General features: G+C 30.0%; 1 protein-coding gene across 4 annotated transcripts in view; it reads left to right on the top strand.

Annotated features, from left to right (window-relative positions):
• LOC127277854 (histone deacetylase 6) overlaps positions 1-25442 on the top strand; it is a 79867-nt gene extending 54425 nt beyond the window's left edge. Inside the window, exons 7-12 of one of the 4 annotated variants that reach the window (XM_051299248.1) lie at positions 20190-20279; positions 20826-20932; positions 23043-23183; positions 23252-23358; positions 24951-25120; positions 25270-25442. In XM_051299248.1, the coding sequence (XP_051155205.1) occupies positions 20190-20279; positions 20826-20932; positions 23043-23183; positions 23252-23358; positions 24951-25120; positions 25270-25296 (642 nt within the window). In that variant the 3' untranslated portion in view covers positions 25297-25442. Of the gene's footprint in view, positions 1-20189; positions 20280-20825; positions 20933-23042; positions 23184-23251; positions 23359-24950; positions 25203-25269 lie in introns of those variants that run through there. The other 3 variants (XM_051299247.1, XM_051299245.1, XM_051299244.1) reach the window with 3 other exon arrangements.
• Positions 25443-26358: the final 916 nt, after the last annotated feature.

Genomic DNA, 26358 nt, shown 5'->3' with positions numbered 1-26358 from the left:
GGCGAATCCATGAGGGGCCCCGCATGGATCGCCCTCATGATCGATTAGCAAAATTTTCTAAGTCCAAAAATCAAATATTTTTTATCACCAAAAAATTAATGTTTATAATGATTCAGAACAACGAAAAACGCGTTTTTAATAAAAATATATTTACACTTTTTTGAAAATAACACTCACACTTATGGCAAAATAGATGAGGGGCACCGTAGGGGCCCGCATGGATCGCCCTCATGATCGATTAGCAAAATTTTCTAAGTCCAAAAATCAAATATTTTTTTATCAACAAAAAATGAATGTTTCCAATGATTCAAAACAACGAAAAACGCGTTTTTAATAAAAATATATTTACACTTTTTTGAAAATTCACCTGAGATGATTCATGATAATAATCATAAAGCATATAATTAATTATATTTTATAAATTGCATTTGATTGGAAAATATAATTTAATATCTTAACTTTAACTAAATGATGTTAAGCACTTTTCTTTGTTAGGTATTTTTGAAGTTTAAATAGCATCAAGAAGTTAGCATTCGTTTTGAAGTAGCGTGCGTAGCGTAGTTGGTAAAGCCTTAGACTCATAGTCCGTAGGTCGTAGGTTCGATTCCCCCCATGCGTTAGATTTATTTATTTCTCAGGTTTGCGTTTAATCATTAATTCTATGTATGAATTAATTGAAAAATGAAAATATCCGTTAATAGTATGCATAAATTACATATTTTTTAATTTTTTAATAATTTAATTTATTATTACTTTTAATTATATCCGATAGTTAATTAATTAGAACGTTAATTAATAAATTCAATTTGAGTAAGAATTTAATTTAAAATTGAATAATTATTAAATAAATATGTTATTTATTCATAATTTAAGCTTATTTATTATTAATTAACTTTTATTATTAATATTATTGATTAAAAAACATTATGGCAAACTTGAGGGCAAGATGAGGGCAAACGTGAGGGCCCATAAGGGCGCCCGTAGGGGCACCCTCATGGATCGCCCATACGGGCGCCCTCATCGATGAGCATGTCGTTTCCATGAGGGGCCCCTATGGATCATCCATATGCGGCCCTCATGGCATGAGGGCGATCCATAAGGGCCCCCGCTGGGGGCCCACATCACTTTTCCACACGGGAGATTATTTATATAAATTTAATTTGAACAATTTATATATGGGCCATTCCACGTGAAATTTACCTATGACATTTGAATTTCGGTAAATATATTTTTTTCTCAATCTTTATAGAAAAAAACGGTTTTTTTACACACATGAAAATATTACGAAAATTTTGTAATAAATTTTGGAGTGGGCCTGATAATGCTTTTGTTTAAAAAAATTTTTTACTTTTTTATTTTTTTTTATTTTTCGAAATGAAAAGTGTTTTGGGTACTAGGATCTTTTAGTAAACGAATAGAAAAGCAAATTAAAATAAATTTTATTTTCAAAATAAAAAAAACGAAAAAAAAGTAAAAATTTTTTTTAAACAAATTATATAAATAAAAGGATCATCAGGCCCACTCTAAAACTTATTACAAAATTTTTGTATTATTTTCATGTATGTAAAAATAAAACAAAATTTTAAAAAATTGGGCCCAAATTAAAAAAAAATTTATTTGTTTATGAAAAATCGTTATTTTATATAAACAAATTCAGGAAACTTCATAGGTATATGAAGTTAGTGACCGTTATAATTTATTTATATGATTCACAACAGGCTTATCGGTCAAAAAATTATTTATACCACTAAATATGACTGTACAGCGATGCCCATGACAAAGGTGGTAACTATAATTTAAATTTGAATAACTCAAAAACTGTTATTGTTGTGAATCAGAACTATTTTTATTATTGGCAAAAATTTAATTATGATATAATGAATTTAGATTTTGAACATCTGTATTAAGATTTATGTTTTTAGAATAATTTAAAATATGGAACATTTCTAGTCATTAAACTTTATAAATAGAAATTTCATAAAAAAAATTTTAAATTAATTAAACAAACTTTAACAAAAAAATGGATACCCAATTAATTTTTTAAAAAAATTTATACACGGAGAAAAAAAATAGTAATAATTGTAACATTTTCTATCAAAAATTACTACTTTCAAATAGTAATTTGGAAACTGCTCAAGAAATAATAACTTTTATTAAAAGCTGCGTAATATTTAAAATGTCCTGAGCAATTAATACTAGGAGCAAAGACAAGAATAATCAAAGTATGAAAGATTTTCTTGCACGGAGAGAAGGGCGTAGTGAATCTTACTTCCACACCCAAAAAAAAGTAATCTTATACTTAGAGGAAAATTCCTCTTCTAATATCCTCTAAATATTTCCTCTTAAAACAAGATTATTCAATTGAAATGTAGAATATTTTTATTCTTCATTTTAATGGAAGAATGACAAAAGGATTCCTTTTGTATTTTCCTCTTTAATTAAGATTTTCCGTTTTAAATTTAGAAGATTTAAAAAAAGGAAACGGAAAAAAATAATGTAATCGTTTGATCCCTTTCCCTGGGTATGATAGTTGTGAAGTTGTTTTTTAACCTTTCAGTTTTAATATTTCTGGTAAAATGTCAACAAAAAGGACAAAAAAATGGATTTGCTTTATTAAAAATACAGAAAATATAGTTAAATTCAAATTAAATGATATTTGGATATTTCTTGTGAAATTTTACTACTCAGGTAAATAGAAATACTATAACCCCATTTTTGAATCTTTCGAATTTTTTAAATCTTTTTATTTACTTTTTTAAAAAAGTTTTAAAACGTTAAATAATTTCATATATGAAATTTTTTTCTGTCCTATAAAAAATATTAACTTTTAAACATATCATCATGTTTTAAAATTATTTTTGCGCTGAAAATCTCGTTGATCATTACAACTGATTAATGAAAACTTATTTTTTGTATTTTAATTATCAATATAAAATGTTGATAATTAACCAAAAACATGACATTGTTAATGTTATATTAAAAAACAATTTTTATTATTATATTGAAATGAACTATTATAATTTTACTTAATTTTAATTTAAAAATGTATTTTCTGCAAAGATTTTATTATTTGATTGAAATTATAAATATTTTATTGATGGCTTTGACATTAAAAACAATTTTACGAGGTTTGGATGTCGACATTTAATTTAAGAGGAAAATCCTCTTAAATGAAGAATAATAATTTTGATACCAAAATTAAGAGGAAAATATGCATTTATTTTAGAGGAATCCTCTAGATTGAAAATTACTTTTTTTAGGGTGCATGACAGTTGTATCTACTTAACAGAATCTTTAGTTTTGGACGGACTAAGTTGTCAGTAGAATTTACTAAACAGGCGTTTTGTAAAAGTGACCAATCAGTAAAAAGTAACCTTAACTTCACGGACAGTCAGCTGGACTAATCTGTTTAGTAAATGATACAGAGACCATCAATCTGACAGTGAATGACACTTCGCTAATAAAACCAATAATGAATATAGAAAAAACCTTATTAAAATATATTTTCAGATACTAATAGTCTAAAATACAATATTTAGAATATATTTTAAGTAGCAGCAATGTTTAATTTACTTATATTTTTGATAACACTTCACTTTATGGAAAGATAACTTCAAAAATGTGACAGTTATACGTAGAGATATTTTCGAAAATTGAAAAAATCATTGGAAAATTACAGTTTTGTTCACTGTTTTCAAACAAGCAATTTTAAAATGATAATTAAGTTTTAATCATATCTTTTTATAATTTTACGTATAGAAATTTATATTTGAAATCCCAATCTTCCATTTCATATATTATATATTTCAAAAAAAATTAAAAAAAAAAATATGTTTCAATCATAAAAATAATGTTTGACTTTAGGTAATGCCTCCTAGACCTTTATACTACAATGTGAAATCATACTTTAAACTTCTGTATTGAAAATTAAAATATTAATTTCTGAATTTAATCGCAATAATTTTAATAATAGTAAAGACAATTTTATCATTAATCTAATTATAAATATTAATCCCCTCACAACACAAGGATATTCAGGATATCCCTGGGACGTCCTGGGGATATCCATTTGCTTTTGGCGATTCGGATATCCCTAAGATATTCTCTGGATATCCATGGACATCTCTAAGATATCCCAGGGATATCCAAACCGCCGAAAACAAATCGATATCCCCAGGACGTCCCAAGGATATCCTGAATATCCTTTTGTTGTGAGGGTCCGTGTTGCCAGATGGCTAAGGCAAATACCCTATAGTTTAGTTTCAATTTCCCCCTAAAAGGAAAGATTTCCCTCTAAATTTTTAAAATACATATAAATATTTAGTTTCTTAAAATTGATTCAAAATGTATGTTTTTTATAGGTTAGAAAACGATTTTTCGTAATGTTAAAGAACAAAATTACATACATATTAGAAGAATGCGCTTTTTAAATTCGTAATTTTTTATCCTATATTATAAATCAAATTTTGAAATTAATATTCTAACAGAATATTTTTTTTATGAATATTCAATTATTAATCTTTATTTTTGTAGTAAATTTGTTAATTTTGGGGGTAGTTTATTTTATTAAAAAACGATATTTATGAATAAATATAAAATGTAGCGTTAAGGGTCTAAAGTCAATAAACTTATTCAATTATCATGTATTAATTAGGTAACATTTATAAACGTTTTATATAGAATTTAATATAAAATTTGTCTTTTACAACACAAACAAATTTTTATCTCCGTATTTTTGAGCAAAGTTTAAAAAAATAAATAAGAACCGAGTGGTCCTAAGTCGGCCCAGTAAAATATTTGGCCAAAAATCGTAATAAAATAGAATTTAATGACGCTGGCGAGTGTATAGATGTTTTCAGCGAGCATTTTCCTAAAATTATATGCTATTTAAAACGATGTAGAATGGCTTTTGGAGTTTTAATGCATTGCAAAGTGAAATGGTGCATTTTGTCCATTTCTCAAAATAGTGGTCCTAAGTCGGCCCCCCCATTTTTTACTTGAGTATAGGAAAAAAGTGCATATTCTTTGGGTTTAAGCAAAATTTGGACAAGTTTATAACATGTAGGAGAATTTATGTTTTTCTATTTTCGTTTATAAAATAAGACATTTTTTATCAATATTTAATTTGTGAACATAAAAAACTCTTTCTAATGATAATATTAAAAATTGAAAAAAATAAACTGAAAGAGGAATAATCAATTTTCGTCAGATTCGTAGTATGTAGGGCGAACTAAATTTTGTTGTGAACGAGAACGTAGATGTAATCCACTTGTAGAAGGCTGCGGTGATTGGGCTTCTTTGCGCTGTGTCTTTTTTATGATTTTCCTCTGTTTTTCAGGTGCTGTTTGGTCTTTTCGCGGTCTTTCTCGTGGTTTTGCCTTGTTTTCGGCCTCGTCGTGCACCCGTAGTTTTATGAGGTGGCGCCTTCGAAAATGGTGACAGGTTTTCTAAAATGTCATTTAGAAACATTGAAGATGAAGACTGCATAGGCAAACTGATGGTCTTATTCGAATCAATTATTGAAACTGCATCAATCGTTGCTTCGATGCTATCGTTTGCCATAATCGTTTCGACGTTACCTTCTGCCTCAACCACGTCTTCCATCGCGACGCTCGGACTGTTATTACTTTTTGGGTTATGTCGATCTGTCGTTGAGCTGGGTAAATAGTCGATATCTTGAAAAATATCAGAATCGATTGGCCAAATGCCCGTTGCTCTGAAATCTGATTTGATATTCACTTCAGTGGCACCAATTTCGAGCGATCGAGCTACCAAGGAAGGAATATCAAAAATTTGAACCATGCGACCAGGGTTCATACGCATAAACGATACAAATTGCTTATTCAACGCAGCTTTGAAAGGACCAAAGACACTGACGTCTAAGGGTTGGAGTCGGTGGGAACAGTGGGGGGGAAAAGAAATCATATGAATCCCATTAGCCCGACTGTATTCGAGAACTGACAGTGCGCGATGGGACTCATGATTATCAAGAAAAAGGAGAATAGGATTCTCAACGGTGCATCTTGTAAACTTTTGAAATGTTTTTAAAAATTCCAAAAAAAGCCCAGCATTGCTCCAACCAGATGGATTTACACCACCGACGCAACCAACAGGACCTCCATGAAGAAAATGTTTATAAAAGCGGGCTCGAGGAAAGACGAAAAATGACGGAGCACGTATTCCGGTAGCCGATACTGCTTGAATGAGAGTCACTAGTTGCCCACGTTCTCTTGACGTAATTTGTCCTATCTGCTTTTGACCACATCGAGACAAGACTACACCTGTCTCATCAACGTTCCAAATATCGTTTGGAGAAAATTGTATTTCGTCCATAACTTGGTTATAATTTGCAAAGAAAGCTGCCACATTTCTTCGATTGAACGCACTAACGCGGGCCAAAGTGGTGGCTTTAGGTTTCCGGAGCGACAATTTAGGATGTTGTTTCAAAAATGAGCGAAGCCATTCCAAACCAGCAGACTGTTTATTGTCCCAAGTGAGCGGATAAATGATTTTAACTTTTTTGGCAAATTCGTATGCCAGTAAACGAGTTTCGTTCGAGGTCATTTTTTTTCCAATGATACTGCAACGTCGAGCGTGGTATATTAAATTCTTTAGTAGCTTGTTTACAAGACATACCGAGCTTCATTGCTGCTAAAGCGCGTTTAATAGTCATAATGTTTTGTTTTGGCGTCTTGCGCTTGAAGCTGCGACCCATAGCTGTGAAGCAAAAACATCGAAAATATAAAAACAATATAAAATACAAGGCAAAACATAAAAAAAAATAATTGGGGCCAACTTAGGACCACCTGTTTGGGTCCGACTTAGGACCATCACCTATGACTACAGCTTTCACAACATTACACACTTAACAAAATTTTAATTAAAAAATTGACATAACCTATCAGTTACAATATCAAATAAAGAATACAGCACGCTATCTTATTTGGAATTCAAAAAAAATTACTTACCTGCAGTTGCTCCCGCGCAAAAGGGAAAAATGAAGTTTAATATGCGACAAAAATTATAAAAGTTATCACAATCAGAGGATCAACTATAAATAACAATGATGTGCATAAATTAACTTTGTGTCTGTCAGACTGTAACACCACAAAATTATAAGTTCGACGCGAGCGCCATCTCTGAGAAACACGGGGGGCCCGACCTTACCCACAGTGCCGAAATAGGACCACTCTCCCATAAATATAGATGTTTATTGAAAATTTAAAGTACCAAGAATTTCTTCTTAATAATTTAACGTTTTACTCCTGGACATGAGAAATTCATTGTGGTTGTTGTAAAAGAAAACGTGTTTTAAAGATTTATTTATAAGAAATAAAACTACTAAAAAAAACCTCTAAAAAATCCTAGTAAACTTTCCCCCTAAAATTCCTACTGAAGACTGAAAAAAACCCTTCATCTGGTAACACTGATATTAATTAATTATATTATAATTAAAATATAATTAATATTATATTATATTAAAATTCATAAATATTCAATAATTAAAAATAACGTGGTAAATGTAAATTATAATAATGGTAATTGTAAAATTTCCAAAAATATTGATTATTTATTCAACAAGACAAGTCTTTTGTTTTATAGAAATAAATGTAATAAAATGTGTTTATTAAAAACAGAATTGAATTTTTAAAGTAACTATTAATCTATAAGTGTAAATATTACACGACAGAAAAATTTCTAAAAACACTTCAACTCTCCATTCATAATTTTACCTAAGTTACAATGATCTCCTTAAATTAAACTCTATATCGAAGTGAAATTACATTTCGTCCATCGGGAAGGTAACTATGAATTGCAATTTGTGGTGACACAATATCATAAATTGAATAATATGTCAATTCATTCAATAGAGACACTTCGTTGGAGTCTATATTAGCAATTACGAAAGAACCAATTTTATATTTTATCCTATTCACGTTAATCCATGGAACGTCTAAGCACGGTCCTAAAAAGTTTTTAGGGTTAGCACCATGAATTATTTCGAAAAGATCAATTGATAAAACAGAATTCACGCTGTAACCATCACCATACTCAAATTTAGAGATGAGCCCTTCATTAGCAAGAAAGCGATGACATAATCGTAACTGTTCTTTGACAGCAATTGAGGGGCCGGAAACAATAACAACCAGTACGCTCGGCCGGTCGCTTTGAAGCCAATCAACACCTCAAAATTGAAACTCAAAATTCGGATTTTTCAGAAGCACTACTTTATAGAAGATAAAAAAACATATCTTTTTTCTCTTAGAAACTTTTTTTTAAATCTAATATTTTTGATAATAAAAGCAAAAAGCCCAAAAAAAATTTTATCAAATGTAATGAAATTTTAAAATGTAAACGATTATTTCTTTCACAAATAGTAATAAATTTGTTTACAACTTGGTATACATACTAAATTAGGTCTAATAAAGCCATTAAAACATTAGAAAAGGCAAAAAAAATTATTGTTTTATTATTTTTAATTAAAAATTGAAAGAGGTCGATATTCACATTTTCTAACTTTTGACGATAAAATGTCTGCAGGGAATTTCAAAACTGTAAGAACTTCTCTTATAATATTTATTCACTACTATTTCAGGAAGTTTTCTGCAAAATTCCAAATCAATTCCTGTTATAGTTTTTAAAAAAATTAATTTTCAAGAAAAAGCGGATAGCCCATCGCGTTCACTTAACCCGCTGGAGACTCTTTCTTGAAGTATGTGAAATTATTTCGGCTCGAATAATAAGAAATTAGTGAAATAAGAAGAAAGTTATGTTTATTTTTTGTGATCAGTATCTTATATGTATGTACATTAGTATTAGAATTGTTAACAATATTAATATTAGTAACATTTATAATTCATACTTGATATTTTGTAAATATTTAAAATACGCATATTATAAATATAATATAAATAAATATAAATAATATAAATATTATAAGAGAAGTTCTTACAGTTTTGAAATTCCCTGCAGACATTTTATCGTCAAAAGTTAAAAAATGTGAATATCGACCTCTTTCAATTTTTAATTAAAAATAATAAAACAATAATTTTTTTTGCCTTTTCTAATGTTTTAATGGCTTTATTAGACCTAATTTAGTATGTATACCAAGTTGTAAACAAATTTATTACTATTTGTGAAAGAAATGATCGTTTATATTTCAAAATTTAATTAAATTTGAGAAAATTTTTTTTTGGGTTTTTTGCTTTTATTATCAAAAATATTGGATTTAGAAAAAAATTTCTGAGAGAAAAAAGATATGTTTTTTTATCTTCTATAAAGTAGTGCTTCTGAAAAATCCGAATTTTGAGTTTCAATTTTTTCACCTTTTTGACGTGTTGACTGGCTTCAAAGCGACCGGCCGAGCGTACTGGTTGTTATTGTTTTCAGCCCCTCAATTGTGTGACATGGATTCTTTCACGATGTTGTGCTCGATATCATAGATTTTAATTCCCTATGTTTCGATTCGTATCTTAAGAGGCTAAGATTCGATAAAGATCCAGATTTTTTAAAATTAAAGAAAAGTGCTTCATATTGTGAAATTTTGGTTTCAAAGAGTCTTTAAAAAGTTTTATGTACAGAGTATGATGCTGATTAATAAGAGAATTCAAAATATTCAGCGTCTCAATTTTGAAGGATTTTGCAAAGCAAATGTCCATTATTTGCCTCAACAATGAAAAAAATTGCCAGAGTTCTTGATCTTTGTTAATGCTTCCTTTAATTATTATGTCATTCACAATTATTGGGAATATTAGAATAAATGTTCCCATCTCACTTGCAGACATATGTAAATTTTTGTCTTTTACTTCCTTATGTTTTAAAAGAGGCGGCCTGTTACTGAAACCATTTTTTTCATAATTATATGATTTCAGTTTCTCATTTAAGTCATCTAGACATAATGATTGATTTTCAAAAACTAAAGCGTACAAAATATGCTGCATGTTATACTTACAAACACCCTCAAGCAGATAATGAGCTATATCTGCAAAATAATTATGAACAATGTGGAAAGAATGAACTAGATTCCAAATCGAGTTTTCCCTTACTCCTATTTGTTTCTTATTTTCAAAACCCTCAGCATCATATTGTTCAGGAGTTCTTAACATTTCCTTTCTAATAGGACGATTTTGCTTATTTTCGTTTTTGCTCATTTTACATAATGTGCAATAATAATTTGCATTAGGACCTTCCATAAATCCACTAGCACTGTTTAGAGCTTCATTGTCTCCTAATAATAACCCTAATGTAAAATAAACTTTTATTTCTTTTCCTTTTGTATTTAATTCAATTCCATTATGTGAAAGAAAATTCAATTCGCCCTTAATTATGCCAATAACTGCATCGTTTCCTTCTAGATTCAATTTTCTATCATTGCAGTTGAATAACACAGTTGTAAAAATGTTATTAACTCTTCCTCGAAATTCTGGAGGAAGACATGGAATTGAAAAATAAACTCCATCTATTTTGTTGATGCCAGCATGAGAGCCAAGAAGATTGTTTATTTCGAAGTCATCGTAGTAAATAAATAACGGTAAAACAAATTTATTACCAAAATCTTTCAATTTTTTTTGCCACTATTCGCATTGAACAAAATTGGAATATATGCCATTTGATTTTTCCTCTTCAAAATATTGCAAATATTCAACAATTTTTACGTGAACTCCCGGCATGGACAGATATTCCTTCAAGATTTCCCTCATTGGAATAAATTTTGCTGTTACAGTTGTTCTGTCTTGGATAATTCTGCCTTCATGCAGAATGTTATCTAGGCGATCACCAACAACGTAATCGCGAGGTCTGATATATTTTTGTGTACTTTTGATAACTCGCATCCTGCGATATTTAGTGGATAATGTTATTTGAAAAGGTTTTACTACGGCTTCCTTAATTCGATTAAATCGATCTTTGTCAGAATTAGGATCCTCTACTGCATTTGGACATGATTGCGACTAAGTTTAGGGTTAGAGTAAAGTTTCGAAGTGTAATTTACAGCCAAAGATTTAACTTGCTTTTCAATCTCTAAAACTGCTCTGTCTGTAATTGGAGTATTTAATTTAATTTCAGAATCTTTATCCTCCAATGACACTGCATTAGAAGGTCCCGCGACGACTTCACTTGAAGGTCCTGCAACGCATATATTGATATTACTTTCGAGAGTATCCTGTGAAAAGGAAGTCAAAGAAATTTCGGACTTATGCGCACTTAAGAGATGTTTGCGGAATTCTTTCCATCCCTTAAACACTCGAAAACAGTCATCCTCTTTACAATAAAAAATATCATCATAGTTTTTGTGAATCATTTTTAAATTTAATTTTAAAGATTCTACAGAATGTTTTACTACTTCGCAAATAGTACAGGAAGGCATCATTAAATTTAATTAAATTTATTTAATCCAATGTTTCTAAATAAATAGTATGAACTAACTTAAAAGTTTTATCAATTGCGTGTAGAGGAGATGCTACTTGGAATTGGACTCCATCCACGTATATGTAACTATCTGTAATATTTTAGATATCAGATCCTACAATGATTGCTAATGGCGAAAGATGTAATTTATGTTGCCTGTAGTAAAATTGCCCTTAAACCGACCGCAGATGCATCGGTATGCAGTTCGGTTATAGCAGCTTTTGGGTTATAAACTTTTAAAACAGGTTTACTTGATAAAATTGCTTTCAAAGACTCGAATGCTGATTGTTGATTTTTAGACCAAACAAAAGGTTCTTTCTCTTTAAATAATTCAGATATTGGAGCAGCTATTTTTGAAAAATTTACTACAAAACGACGAAAAAAACTTGCTAATCCAATAAATCTTCTAACGTCATGTTTATTTTTTGGAACCGGAAATTCTTGTATCGCTCGAATTTTTCTATCACCTGGTGTAATCGAACCAGCACCTAAGGTATAACATAAATAATACACTTGAAGCATTCCAAAAGCACATTTCTTTAGATTTAACGTTAATTTAGCGTCTCTCAATAACATTAAAACTTCTCGTAAATTTTTAAGTAATTCTGTCCAATCTCGAGCATGAATACAAATATCATCAAAAAACATGAATGCGATTTTCTTTTTTCTAGCAATACCGAGAACTCGATCTATTAATTTTGCAAAATATATAATGGAGCGTTTACCAATCCAAACATCGCTCTCTCAAATTGACCGGTCTCAGTTTCCGTAATAAAAGCTGTTTTTTCTTTAGAATTTTCCTCAAGAGGTATTTGCAAATAACCAAGAGACATATCTAACTTAATAAATAATCGCGCTTCACTCAGATCCTCCAACATATCATCAAAATTCGGTGTGGGAATGTTAAAAGGAATTGTAATTTTATTTAATCCACGATAATCTGATACCATTCTGGGCGTACCATCAGGTTTTCTAACTATAAACACAGGACTTGCAAACTCAGCATTAGTATCTTTAATCAATCCAGCAGCTCGATATTTACTAATAATATTCTCTAAATCTATTCTATCCTGCACATTTAAACGATAAGGCTTTGCTCGGAATGGCTGTGCGCCTGCTTTTAATTTTATTTCCATTTTCAATGCCTAAGTACAACCCAATTGTGTTTCATCGTCCGCAACACACACCTTGAATTCATTCAATATTTTCAATAACTCTCACTTCTGTTCTATCGTGACTGTCTCGTCTGTCACTTCTTCACTTGCTACGATTTCCTTATTTCTCCCCACTCTCACGAGAGTCCCCTCTATCGTAAGAATCATATCTCCCAACGTTATTTCTTTATCTCCTATATTCGAAATAGGCAAATGAATATCCCCCACACAGGACTTTACATTTATGAAATTTTTACTCCCGGTTGTAATTGTTTTTCTTCGTTACTAAAAATTGGTAACTCGACACTTTCTTTTCCTAAAATCGAAAAATCTACATTGGAAAATATCAAATCGCCTCCAATACGTTCGTATTTCACATCTAAAGCTTCGGTAAAGGGCCTTCCTAAAATGACTTCGAATTCCTGAGCGGTATCTGGGACAATTCTAAACTCGATTACTTTAGGTTGTAATTTATCTAAAATTAATGTTTCTCGTACAACCCCAGGCGACCAAACTTCACTTGACCCGAACCCCCCTAATTTAGATTTTAACGGAGTCATTTTTAAATTTTGATTTAAAACAGTTGATGCCCTTATCGTGCACAACGAAGCACCCATATCAATTTGCGCTGTCAAATTTATATTATTGATTTTTACTTCACGAACAAACTTGGAAAAAGATTGATCATATCCCGCTTTATTTACCAATTTTACTTCGCCTGATGACCCTTCTGTTTTATTTTCTCGCAACAGTGGACACCTTGTTGCATATATGACCCGGAGCATTACATTTATAGCATATTATTTCTCGCTTTGGATTTGTACAATCTTTTATAAAATGTTTGGTAGAACCACAACGATGACATTTTCTTACCCCCTGCGATGAAACTGACCAATTTCGTTTTCCATCATCCAGCGATGACTCCTTCGACTCAGCTGATGATCCGGATCCAGGAACTGATTTCAACGACGTTTCTCCTTCTTTTCGTTTGGCGATTCGTGATCTACGTCGACTATCTCTCTCTAGAAACGTAGCAATTATTGCAGAATTTCATCAGTTGACTCGAACGTTTGCACTAGAAGGTGGTTGGCAGCTTCCTTTTGCCATAAACCTGCTGCTATCTCATCCTGTATCTCGTTCACAGTTAGCTTTAGTTTTGAACAAAGCCAAACTTTATCGTGAAAATAATTCTGAACTGACTCTCGATGACCTTGAACTCTTGACATCATTGATTTTAGCATTTCAGATCTATTTTGTGTCAGTAGAAAAGTAGCTCTGAATGCTTGCACAAACGAAGTAACATCTTTAATTATTGAAGACTTTGTCAGCAACCATTTTAATGCAGAATCTCTCATCCTCGATTTTCCAATGCTTAAAGCTACAGCATCACTCCACTCATGAATGACTTTGTCACTTTCGAATTCTTCGATCCAAGCTCTGGCCTTTTCGGGCTCTTCACTTCCTGTAAATTCAAAAATTACGCTTCTTGGAGCAGACAAAATTTGTTGAATGTTTCCACCCTGCCCAGGAGCTATTTGTTGTTTTTCTATTAAAGTTTGGAAACTCTGTAAGTTATAATTGATTTGAAACATTGCTTGCACCAAAGCGTCCTGCGCACCGTGTTGAGATGTTCCTGCTGTCTGTGGATTTTCAAAAGTTTGATTGATTCTGCCCTCTTCCATCGCACGCTGTAAGTTTACTGTTTCATTTTTGGATTCCATTAGTCGTCGGTCGTAATCGGCTCTCCTCGCCTTTTGCCTTGAGACTTACGCTTCAAGTTTTTTTATCTCTGCCATCATGGCTTCGATTTTCTCTTTTTTCACCATCTTTCTCGTCACAATTTTTGATAACGATTGTTCGTTTTGGAATTTTTCGTGAAACTTTTCAAACTCATCACTTGCCATGAAACTTTACATCACTCTCGAGATCACTTTGCACATCAAATATTCACTGCACTGTAATCCGACAATATCCACTTTGTTCTTAAAGATTACCGGCCGCATGTGAATCATTAATTTTCCAATTAAAGCCACTATCCAAAAAAAAAAAGAATTTATAACTCTTTTTTTTTTTTTTTTGTTACACTGCGTCAGTTTTTCTCGAAAGAATCCCACTTCTGAATTTGTTATAAATTATTTTTACACCAATAATTATATATTGTTCACGGCAGATAGTGATGAGTATTAAATAAATAATAAACGAATGACGATAAACAAAATATATTTCAAATAGTGTGCTCTTTTAAAAATATATATAAAATTTATGTACAATTGATTAATCTGCAGTATACTGCCTTTAAACAATTAAAACTCACGACATATGAATTACGTTCACGATTACGACCGGTTACATCGCCCAAGCGAATCTTTCTGAAAACCCTACTCCTAATCTTCTCATTCGATTCCCTCGCTTTTCATTTCGTTTCGCTCGGTTTTATACTGACTTGCGCATAATTAAATAGGAAACACGAGTTTCCGTTTCAATTAAAATAAAATTTCTAACAAAGTATATTTGAACGGTAGTTACCTGATGCAGCTGGTGACTCATTTCTTTTCCTCTTCGGACGTAGTCCATCTGTTCTTAATATTCTACAATAATTATTGTATTTCCATCATAATTTGCCCTGTTCGCTGTTCTTTTTAACCACTTTGTTTTTTTTTAACTGACGAGTATGGAATATAATAAATACTCTGAAAAATGAAGAAAAGAGAGTTTTAAGTTTTGTGATTCATAATTACGCAAGTACTTATATTACTAGTATTATCAATGTCATTTTATTGATTATTTTTACCTGTTTTTCATTTGGAAAAATCTTTTCCATGTCACGAGCGAGCTTCAGAAACTTACTGGCCATCTATTCCAAAATAACTTTCCTTTACTCTGTCCTTTCTGACAATTTAAATATTGTTCGATAATATTCTGAAAATTGAAATAGATCCAGAAAACTTAAACTAATATTTAAATTTAAATTTTGTAACAATTTAATATGAATTTAAATAGATTTTCTTAATGTGATCACTACAAGTGTAAAAAATAAAATTATAAATTAAAAAAAGTTGAAACTAAAGATTTTTAAAGTTTAATATAAAAAAATTTTAAATTCCGTTGAGGAAAAAAATGTTAATATAAAGTCTTTTATTTGTTTTATTTAATACTTACATAATCGCTTTCAAGAAATTCTACCACGTCAATTATCTCGTTTGGTTCTTCAAAATTTTTTCTATTTGTAGTAGCAGCAGTATCTACGTTGACTATTTCATTTGTCAATTTTGTTTTCTGCAAATAACACAAAATACGGAATAAATGTTATAAAAATTGCAAACATAACACCAACAGTTTTAGTTTAATTTATTTATCAATATTTTATGATATTGAAAAATTTATTATTTATGATAAAAATTTTGAGGTTAGAAAATCTGTTCTCTGCCATTCTCATTTGCACTAAATCTATCTATATGTATAATAAATGTAAAAAATTCGTGGGAATGATGATGGAAATTTTAATACTGTCAGAGACTCAAGAATTGTAAAGAACACTTTCCAAAAATTATTTATATGTATACTATTTTATGTAATGGACGGAAATGTCTCAATAAAGGAATATATATACTAGGAGCGAAAAAATTTTTATTATGAATCGGAACAGTTATTACTATTTCCTTAAGATTTTTACTAGAAAAAGTAGTAATCCGTACCACTACAACGACGCGCCTTACACCGACGAGTGGAGGGAATGCCGACGCGTGTGCAGCACAAACGCCTGCGCGTTTGTCACTAAAAACGTTTATAAAAAGAACTATAAATTTTCGTTTTATTTTAATAAATTAAAATAAAATAAACAGTGCGTTCAGAAAAATTTTCTACAATTAATTAACATTCTATATGTGTATTATATTCATTAATTCAAAAGTTTAACTCTTTTAACATATTCATACTTATAATTTAACAACGAAACATATCGAAAAATCTTACATTTATACAGATTCGAACTCTGCCTAACTTATATCTAAACGCAACCTAACATCGCACGCGCTTTTACATTAAACCTCTCGGCCACGCAATCGCTATAAAAAAATTTTTGTTTACCTGCACATATCCTTCTTTAATAATGTCAATTATAAATTGTATTTATTTATTAGATAAGTTATTGAATTAAAATAGAAACATTTTTAATAATATTAATGAAATAATATTAATAGACAATAAATTAATAATATTAATAATTTAATTAATTAAATTAAAATTACTTATTTTGTTACTTATTCTGACTTTATATAAAATAAATAAGAATTATGTAAATTAATTTTATAATAATTTTATATAAAGCTTGAATTGCACATTGTAATATATAAAACTTTGAAGTACTAGCAAATAATAATTATAATTACTATATAATCTTAATGAGTATATTTTTTATATTTTTTAATTTATTTTAATATTATAGACATAATAATTATTACAATATTTATTTTTATTGATTAATAAATAATTAATTAGAAATTAAGTATTTATTCGTTATACATGAATTGTATACTTTGACGCCGGGGTACGAACGCTGCGCATGACCGTAGTGACGTCGTCACACACACAGGTGTACAGTAGTAGTGGTACGGATTATTATTTTTCGAGTAAAAAGTTTGATCTGCAATAGTAAAAGTTGTTTCTTGCAGAATCAATTTTTAGGGTTTTGTGGCCCATGGCCGAAAGCCTTATAGTTTCACTTTGGCGTCCGTCTGTCCGTAGTATATTTTGGGGCACCACAGCTCCCAAAATCAAATTTTAGGGCACAGATCCCAAATTAAAATTTTGGGGCACCACAGATCCCAAATTAAACTTTTGGGGCACCACAGATCCCAAATTCAAATTTTGGGGCACCATAGCTCCCAAATTCATATTTTGGGGCCCCACAGATCCCAAATCTCCATTTACTGAATGGACATTTTCCCGAATGGACATTACATGTCCCATTAGTTAACATGCCCCTATAATTGACATGTCCCAGTAGTTGACCTGTCTCAGTAATTGACATGTTTAATAGTTGACATGTCCCAATAGTTGACATGTCCATATAGTTGACATGTCCCTATAGTTGACATGTCCCATTAGTTGACATTAAAATTTAAAGCGCCACGAAACCCTAGATGTAGGCGCAATTGCGCCTAGTTCTTTTCCTATTTTTATATTTCGCACTTATTACATTTTCTACGACTAATATTTAAAAAGTGTCGAATTTAAAAAGTAATACAAAATTTAATAAAATTTACAATGGCGTTATAAAATTTAAAAATCTTAAAGCAATTTTTATTACATATGTAGCAATTTTTAAAAACACGACTGTAATAATTACTATTAGTAATTTTTACTACCAGAAATAGTAATATTTACTTAATGCTTAGTAAATTTTACAATTAATAGTAATTTTTACTAGAAAAGTATAATTATTACTATTCCATAGGAATTTTTATTAGAATCTCAGCACCATTTTTCTCCGTTTAAAGAAAAGAATAATAAAATTTGGGCACTTATAAAAAAATACCTACACCTTTTTTTATATAAAGATGGAAGAAAAATATATTTATAATTTCTTTAAAATTTGTCAATTCATGTAAGAATTAATGATATAGGAATTTATGTGGGATGTCATTTGTGGATTTCACTGTTTTATTTGTCCATCTAAGATACCAAGTCGGAAATTATATGAGAAATTATATGGGAAATACCAATATAGATGTAGATCATCATAGTTCCACTCTTACGCAGCCAGATGGTGATAATTTTTTTTCTCACAGTTGAGATCAGTCTTGAGTACTATAAAAGCTGAGACTCTAACTCAGAAGGTGTATTGCAAAGCACAATTTTTTTTCTTTTCAGATGAATTGCAGTAATATTATTTGATATTTAATTAAATAATTTTTAATTTTTATAAATTGCCGTCTTCCAACTGAAAATTCCTATATGAAATCCTATATTGTTTCCTTTATATAATTCTATGTGAAATCTTAGATATAGATATTTCAGAATCTACATGAAATCCTATATGATTTCTTATGTTCAAATCAATCATATATATGATCCCATGTGAGGATTTTTAATATGATTTTATGGCAGATTTTTGTAATAATTTTTTATTCAAGAATCGAAAAAAGATTTGATGTATGATTTGATATAGGAAAATTTCTGGTTAAGGATTGAGCAATGAATTTTAGTATGTTTTTTAATGAGAAAACACGAAGGAAATTGACATAAGAAATTGAAGGGAAAAATGGGACCAGAAAAAATTGTAGGATTTCACATAGGAATTTACATAATTTATTACTTAAGAATACGTTTATAAAAATTTTCATCGAATCCCACTTCAAATCATGTCTCAATTTCCTATATGATTTTTCATAAGATCCTGTATAGATTCTCACATGACACAGAGGATTTTATGTGGATTTTAATATATGAATTTATGTAAGATCGTATATAAGATCCTACATGAGAATTTTCAGTAGGGTAGTTTTCTAACCGGTTTCGAAACGTTAAAGATGTTTTTTGATATATCTTTCCTGTCCTAAAAATTTGCAAAATTTTGAAGATTTTATAATTTATTATTAATCGGGACAAAACATCAATGAAGATTAAAAAATATATTTACCGAATTTAAAATTTCATAGATAAATTTTATGAAGGTTTATAATGCCTTCATGCTTGTGCGTGGTGACACGCATTCAATTCCAGCGAAGTAGCATGCATTGTGCTTGCATTGAAATAGCCTTCACACGTGACTGCAAAGTGCAAACGAAATACATGCATTATGAGAGCGCTCGCACAAGAAAAGACGGAGCAGTGTGCAGGATGTGTTTTAAATGAGGTAGAAAAGGAAGGAGTGATATTTCTGTCCTTTTCTAATTCATTTGAATCATATCCTGCACACTGCTCCGTCTTTTCTTGTGCGAGCGCTCTGACCACCACTTCGTGCCCCGCACGTGTCGTGCGGAACGAACGTCGCATGATTGTTATCTGGGAATATTTTAATTAGTAAAATATTTAATTTAATGTATATAGTTTTGATTTTTTATTAGAAAATTAACTTTAACGGTTAGTAGTACCTTTTTCTTATGAATATTTCTTTTTTTATTTTGAATTCAATGTATACTATACTGCGCAAACTTTCAAAATTGACGTCGTTTGTACCGCGCGTTCATTTATATTTCTAACCTCAAAATCATTAATATTATCGTAGTGAGTATAGTAAATATAGTAAAATCACATAATTCTTTAATGAAATTTATTTACAAAATCATGTAATAAATTAATTTAACGAAATTAGCAAAACGCGATAAATTTTATTGACAGGGAACTCACCATTATTTTGCCACAGAAAATAATATGTTCCGCGTTTAGAAGTTTTTCCTCTTCAATAAAATTGCGACTTAAGGGTATCGAAATTGTGAAAGCACACATTTCGGATACAAAGAGCCGCATTTTTAGATTATTTTGCTTTAAACTTGTTAATTTCGGTTTGTTTTCGATATGTCTGTCATCAGCTCTCACAGAAACGACCCTCTCTCTCTGGCAATTTTGTTTTTATGACGTCATGACCACCCTTTCCTATAATATTCAATCGTCTTACTTATTTTTTAGGGAGAAATGGAGATAACGCCTGCTTGTTACTCTCATTTACTGTGGTCCTTGATGAGTTTGGCAAAAGGAAAAGTTGCTGTTATATTGGAGGTAAGTGAATGAAACATATATTATGTATAAATCGATACAACTAAACTTTTTAATTACTAAATATATTTTTTATATTTAATATTTTTATAAAACAATCATGTTTCATGATTATGTTACATTTTTAAATTTAAAAAAACCATTAAAAAATGTTTTGTGGTTCCTAAAATAAGTTAAAAAAGGTCCGAGCATGTTTTTCTACAACTCAGCCGTCAATCATCACTTTTCGCCGCCTCGCTGCTAGGTTGTAAAAAAACATGTTCGAACATTTTTTAACATATTTCAGGAACAGCAAAAATTTCTTAAATGCAGCTTGCCTTTGCCAGTCAAATACTGATTGTGGACAAAATAGTTCGATGAGATTAAATTTTCACTTATTAATTCCCTAAATAATAGCTACTACTTATGTATATTTTCACATTAGACGGCAGAGGTTTTTGTTAAGTATTTATTTAATTAACACAAAAAATATTATCTTCAACTTTACAGCAGTTCTTTTACTTATTTTGGTTAATTAACTTTTCTTATGATTTTTATTAATATTTATAGGGTGGTTATTGTTTGGAATCACTATCCGAAGGAGCTGCATTAACTTTACGAGCACTTTTGGGTGATCCATGCCCAAGACTTCTTCCAATTTTAGAACCATGTGACAGGTATGATATGAAAAATCATTGTATTAAATAATATTATCATATCTTTTACAAAAAAACTATAAATATATAAGGGAGGATAGGGCAAGAATAGTTAGGTAAGACGTTTTCGAATATAGCGACCAAACCTGAATTTGTATCTGCAAACGAGTAGTATTTTTGGAAAGCCTGGTTATTTGGCTATAATTTTGCTGTAGACTGCAATCCCTACGAGATACGAGTAAAAAAGTAAAAAAAAAATTTTAACTATCCTTGCCCCAGTACCGTGGCAAGGATAGTAGAAAGAATCCAAATGCTTAAAATGTCATAGAAAATCAGTAAATTTTCGTTTTCTTTATTTTATTGCGTTTAGACTATTCGATATTGATATATCAAGTATCAACAACATCCCAAGAAGCACGTAATATATCCTCAATATCAAGGTAATATTACACGTGAGATTCGTAATATAACGCTGTAATATTACAGTAATCTTACAGTGATCTTAAAATGTCCGCCTCAAGGTAATATTACCGGGAATATTACTGTAATATTAACGGTAATATTACAGTAATATTACAGTAATATTACAGACTGATTTGAGTTATTTATAAAGCATAAAAAACGTAAATATATTATAAGTCAATTTGGCTTGTTGGTAAAACTTTGGACTCGTGGGCTTTGAGTTCGGGGTTTGATTTCCTGGATGGGTAGATTTTTTTCGTAAAGAAATGTTCCCATAATATTACTGTAATATTCTCTTGTAATATTACCTTAATATTACGGTATAATATTACTGCAATATTACTGTAATATTACCTTAATATTAGCGCGTAATATTACAGTAACATTACCGGTAATATTACCTTGAGGCGGACATTTTAAGATCACTGTAAGATTACTGTAATATTACAACGTAATATTACGAATCTTACATGTAATATTACCTTGATGTTGAGGTTATATTACGTGCTTCTTGGGATGTTTAGAACATTTTCTAAATATCAATTGTTGCATTAAAATTCGTCTGAACTAGAATCTGATGTTTAACCAATTTTTTTTCAGATGATCACCAATTTCTTGGGCAATAAAATTCGTTTTCCCTATATAATTACGCACCATTATGTATATCTACCTAAAAAGAATAATTAAACATTTTTTTATAATTTGCAGTCGCATTAGCAGGATTTTATCGAACCGTAATAACTCTAACTATTCTTGCCCTATGAGCCCATATTTCAGTTTTTTCTAAATTTTAAGGAACGACGTGAATTAATTTGAAAATAAATACGATATTCGTGTTCACTAAGAAGTGAAGCACTAATATAGAAAACAATATGATAAACACTACGTTGACATTTTAGCAAAACAGACTTTTTACAAAAATAAACTCCTGACTTCGCAAATAATGGCAGATTGACATCCAATTTTTACTATCATCTATTGGTGTTAAGACGCAAATGCATCATGAATGACGCGAATTTTGAGCAAGCCATCTAAGCATAACAGCAACTAACTATCCTTGCCTTATCCTCCCCTATTAAAAACTAACTATAATCTACGAAGAATAACGAGCGCGTGAAGTTTTTCCTTATGCTTATCTGATTGATGGAATCTGGATAATGAAATACATAATAATAATTTTGAAATACCGATTTATAAATTTTTTTTTAATACGGCATAGTTTTCTTTCCAAATAAACTATAGACCTAGGTTGAAGCATGTTTCGATTATTAAACAAAAAAGAATATAATCGCCGGATCCCTGTTCAAAAAAATAAAATTTTGAACTTGAACAAATACGTAAATATACAGTTTTTATAAAAACAATGTGTAGTATACATGTGTTATTAATCAAAAAATATTCAAAATCTACAAGAAATTTTAGAGTGCAAGCAATTTTTATTTAAGTCCATTTCAGGCAACTAATTTGCAACTAATTTTTTTAATCGTTTAAAAGTCAAAGATGTTTCTGAGACCAGCTGGAATAAATAATAATAATGTCAAAATATTTTTAGAAATTTAAAATATTTTATTTAGTTAAAAGTGAATAGATATAATAAATTTTGCCTTTTTTAAGTTAAACAATTTCGAAAATAGTAAAATCAATAAAAAGAACTTATTGTTTGTTTCAGTATATGTAAAACCATTTTAAATGTGATATACACGCATAGATCTTATTGGAAATGCTATCAATTTCAAGGATCTTACAGTATTTGTTCAAAAATATTTGATGAAGAATGTGAAAAAAGATACTTACCAATATGTATATATAAGTAAGTTTAATTCCATTGTTGAGTCATTTATTATTAAGGATAATTGTAAATCATGAATCACTTTTCAGCAATTCTAATGTTGTTCAAACTACACATGAAACAAGGAACTGTTATCCTGCGCAAAGCATAGAAAAAAAAGCTGAGATTCGTGAAGCTTTATCAACTTTAAAACAATGTAAAGTATGATTTATTATTTGAAATATATTAACAATAGAACTAGAGGGGCTATGCCCCATCATCAGTATCACTGGAATATTCCCTCAATATCATAGGAATATTCCCTCAATATCACAGGAATATTCCGCTCAATATCACAGGGATATCTCCTCAATATTACATGAATTTCACGGGAATATTCCCTCAGTATCATACGAATACAGAAATATTCCGCTCAATATCACAGGGATATCCCCTCAATATTACATGAATTTCACGGGAATATTCTTTCAGCCGCCTACACCCTAAAATTTTGAGGTTATTTTTTATCTCTGACCTTGAATCCTGGAAACCTGAGACCTTGAATTTTGAGCTTATGTTCGTTTTAATACTAATTAAATAGTATGTCCAATATGTCATATCTGGGTGATTTTCCTCAAACTGTGATTTTTCAGGCTCTAATTTTTTTTAGTTTTGGAATAATCAATGTGTATTAACTTTATTTCACTTCTATTTCTTAGAAAAATAAGCAGTAAAAATAATTCTACACGAAACTTAAAATTCACAAAGATATTGTAGACATAGTAAAATAGTCCTACCACGGTAGTGATCTAAAACCCACGGTAGTAATACTACAATGTTTAGAGAAACATCGCGTATAAAATTTGCAATTTATGCACGGAAGAAAAGTGCTGCTAATAACGCACCAGCATTTATCGTCCGTTAATTACATCATATGAGACGTGCTTTTATTGGACAAATCCATGCGCTCATAGTATCCCTTACTTTAATGTGAAAAAGGTTGAAACATGTACCCCGATTTCATTAAAACCTTACTACAAATGCTCCCCACCACTCATTATGAAATTTGCTCGAAATCTATGCGCTTTTTGGATGGACTTCTTGCAATTGAGATACAAATGCAGTGCGCATGCCTCACGGGTTTAGTCCTATTTGCAAGAAATCCATCCGAAAAGCGGATGGATTTCGAGTAAATTTTACATATAGAGGTGGAGAGCATTTCTTTCATGAGTTTTAAATGTTTATAGTATACTGATGGAACTGAATTAGTATATACCTTTTCTATTACCTCAACAAGTAAATTCATGTAATGAATACACGTTTTCATGAAAGAATTTCTTGTTTCAAATACAAATTTTTACATCACATAATGTCTAGCGAAAAGAGCAGCAGTGCTTCATGTAAATTTAGCACAATGTTTTTTTCCGTGTGGAGTAGGGGATGATTCCTACATACAAGATACTTTATTACGAAAGTTATATTAATTAGTAATAATTATTTTATTTATAACTAATAATTATTTATTATTAAAATCACAAACGAGGAAAGAAATGAAAACAGAAATTTAAATAAATTGACGTATAGAATGATTACTTTTATTAAGAAAGTATACACTTGAAAAATGAGTTTATTTATAGTGAATAATTAAGTAGCTGTATGCTACAAAGGGATACGCGCGAAGTTAAATAAATGGCGCACTGGCACATTTTTTCAAATTTTAATAAAAATACTCAGACATTGTCGACTAGGCCCAATAATCGACATTTAAATGTTAAAATTTATATTTACAAATTTGTTTATTTATTTTAGGTACAAATTTAAATAAATCGCAATATAAACTCTGTATAGTTTATGACTCCAGAATGTTAAAACATTTTGATAATTCTGACGATTGTCATCCTGAAAAACCTAGCAGAATTGCAAATATTTATGCCAGTCTTCAAGAATATGGTGTGTTGAAACGATGTCTAATTCTTCAAGTAAGTTATTTTGTTTCTTTAGTATGCTTTAAAAATAATACCATTAAATTTTAAAAGGCAAGATAGAAATTAGTAGAATGCATTTCTTCTGTGTAAAAATTTGCTCGAAACTTAAAATATTTATCTTTTTATTTAAAATGTTTTAAAAGCTGTGGAATTTTAATACACGATGGTAAAGTTAAATACTTCATTTATTTCAATAAATACAACAGTCAGAGACCAATTACAGGATTACAAAAAGAAAAAAACGTATTTATTACAATGGCGATAAGTATAGTTTGTAATTTCTTATATTTAAATAAAAAAGCAATTATAATTTTAATCATATTATCATACTTTATTTATTTTATTTATTGAGGAATACGATAAATTCAAGGTAGTGTAGATTGGAGAAACGGAACGCCTAACTCTAGATGGAACCAGAAATGGAATTTAAGCGAGAAAATATACAGGGCTATTTGATTTTTTTTCAACATGTCTAGTTTTAAAATACCTAAATAAATATCCTTAAATAATTTCATATTTGCGTTAAGTTAAATCTCTACACTCAAATTTTCTAATTTTCAGTGTAAAGTTTTCTATACTTTAAGAGCATGAAATTATTAATTTTCTTTATAAGCATACGAAGGTGACCAAAATACTCATGTTTTTTAAATTGAAATATTCCAGTTTAAACTATTCACCGCTTAATAAACACGTGGACAGGGTTGCCAGATTGGGCGATATCGCAAATTGAGCGATTTAAAGCTCCAAAATGCGACTTTCTATTAGATAATTGCGACAAGTCGCAACTTGGTCGAATTGTAAAAAAAATTTGGGATTTTTGGGCGACTTGTCGAACTATATCTATAAATATTGGTAAAATCAATCAATAAATGTTTTTGACGAACTGGAAGTTGAATTTTATTTTTATGTGAAGGATGTAATTAGTGTTAGTTTCTCAAAATTTATTTTAGTGTTAGTTTCTCAAAATTTATTGTTTAAAATAAAAATTATTATTTTTTTTCACATTACACAAAATACGTGAAGTACCCATCCCTAGCTGGCAGCAGTTTGTTAAATGCAAATATTTAATTTATAAGTTCTATCTTGTTTAGTTTGTGACAACCCAGTCGCGAGAGATTTGTTTAGTCAATAATTAAAGTAGGGAAAGGGTTCGACTCTAGCGAGGGAGTACACTTACCCGAGCAAAACTTGCTATTCTCAATTGTAAAAGAAATCAGCGACTGCAGCATTCA

Source organism: Leptopilina boulardi, unplaced genomic scaffold (assembly GCF_019393585.1).
Source record: "Leptopilina boulardi isolate dan_hultmark-lab unplaced genomic scaffold, ZJU_Lbou_2.1 LbouV2_187, whole genome shotgun sequence".
NCBI classification, from domain to species: Eukaryota; Metazoa; Arthropoda; class Insecta; order Hymenoptera; family Figitidae; genus Leptopilina; species Leptopilina boulardi.
The sequence above is the reverse complement of the archived record's forward strand: the minus strand, read 5'-3'. Positions and strand labels throughout refer to the sequence as shown.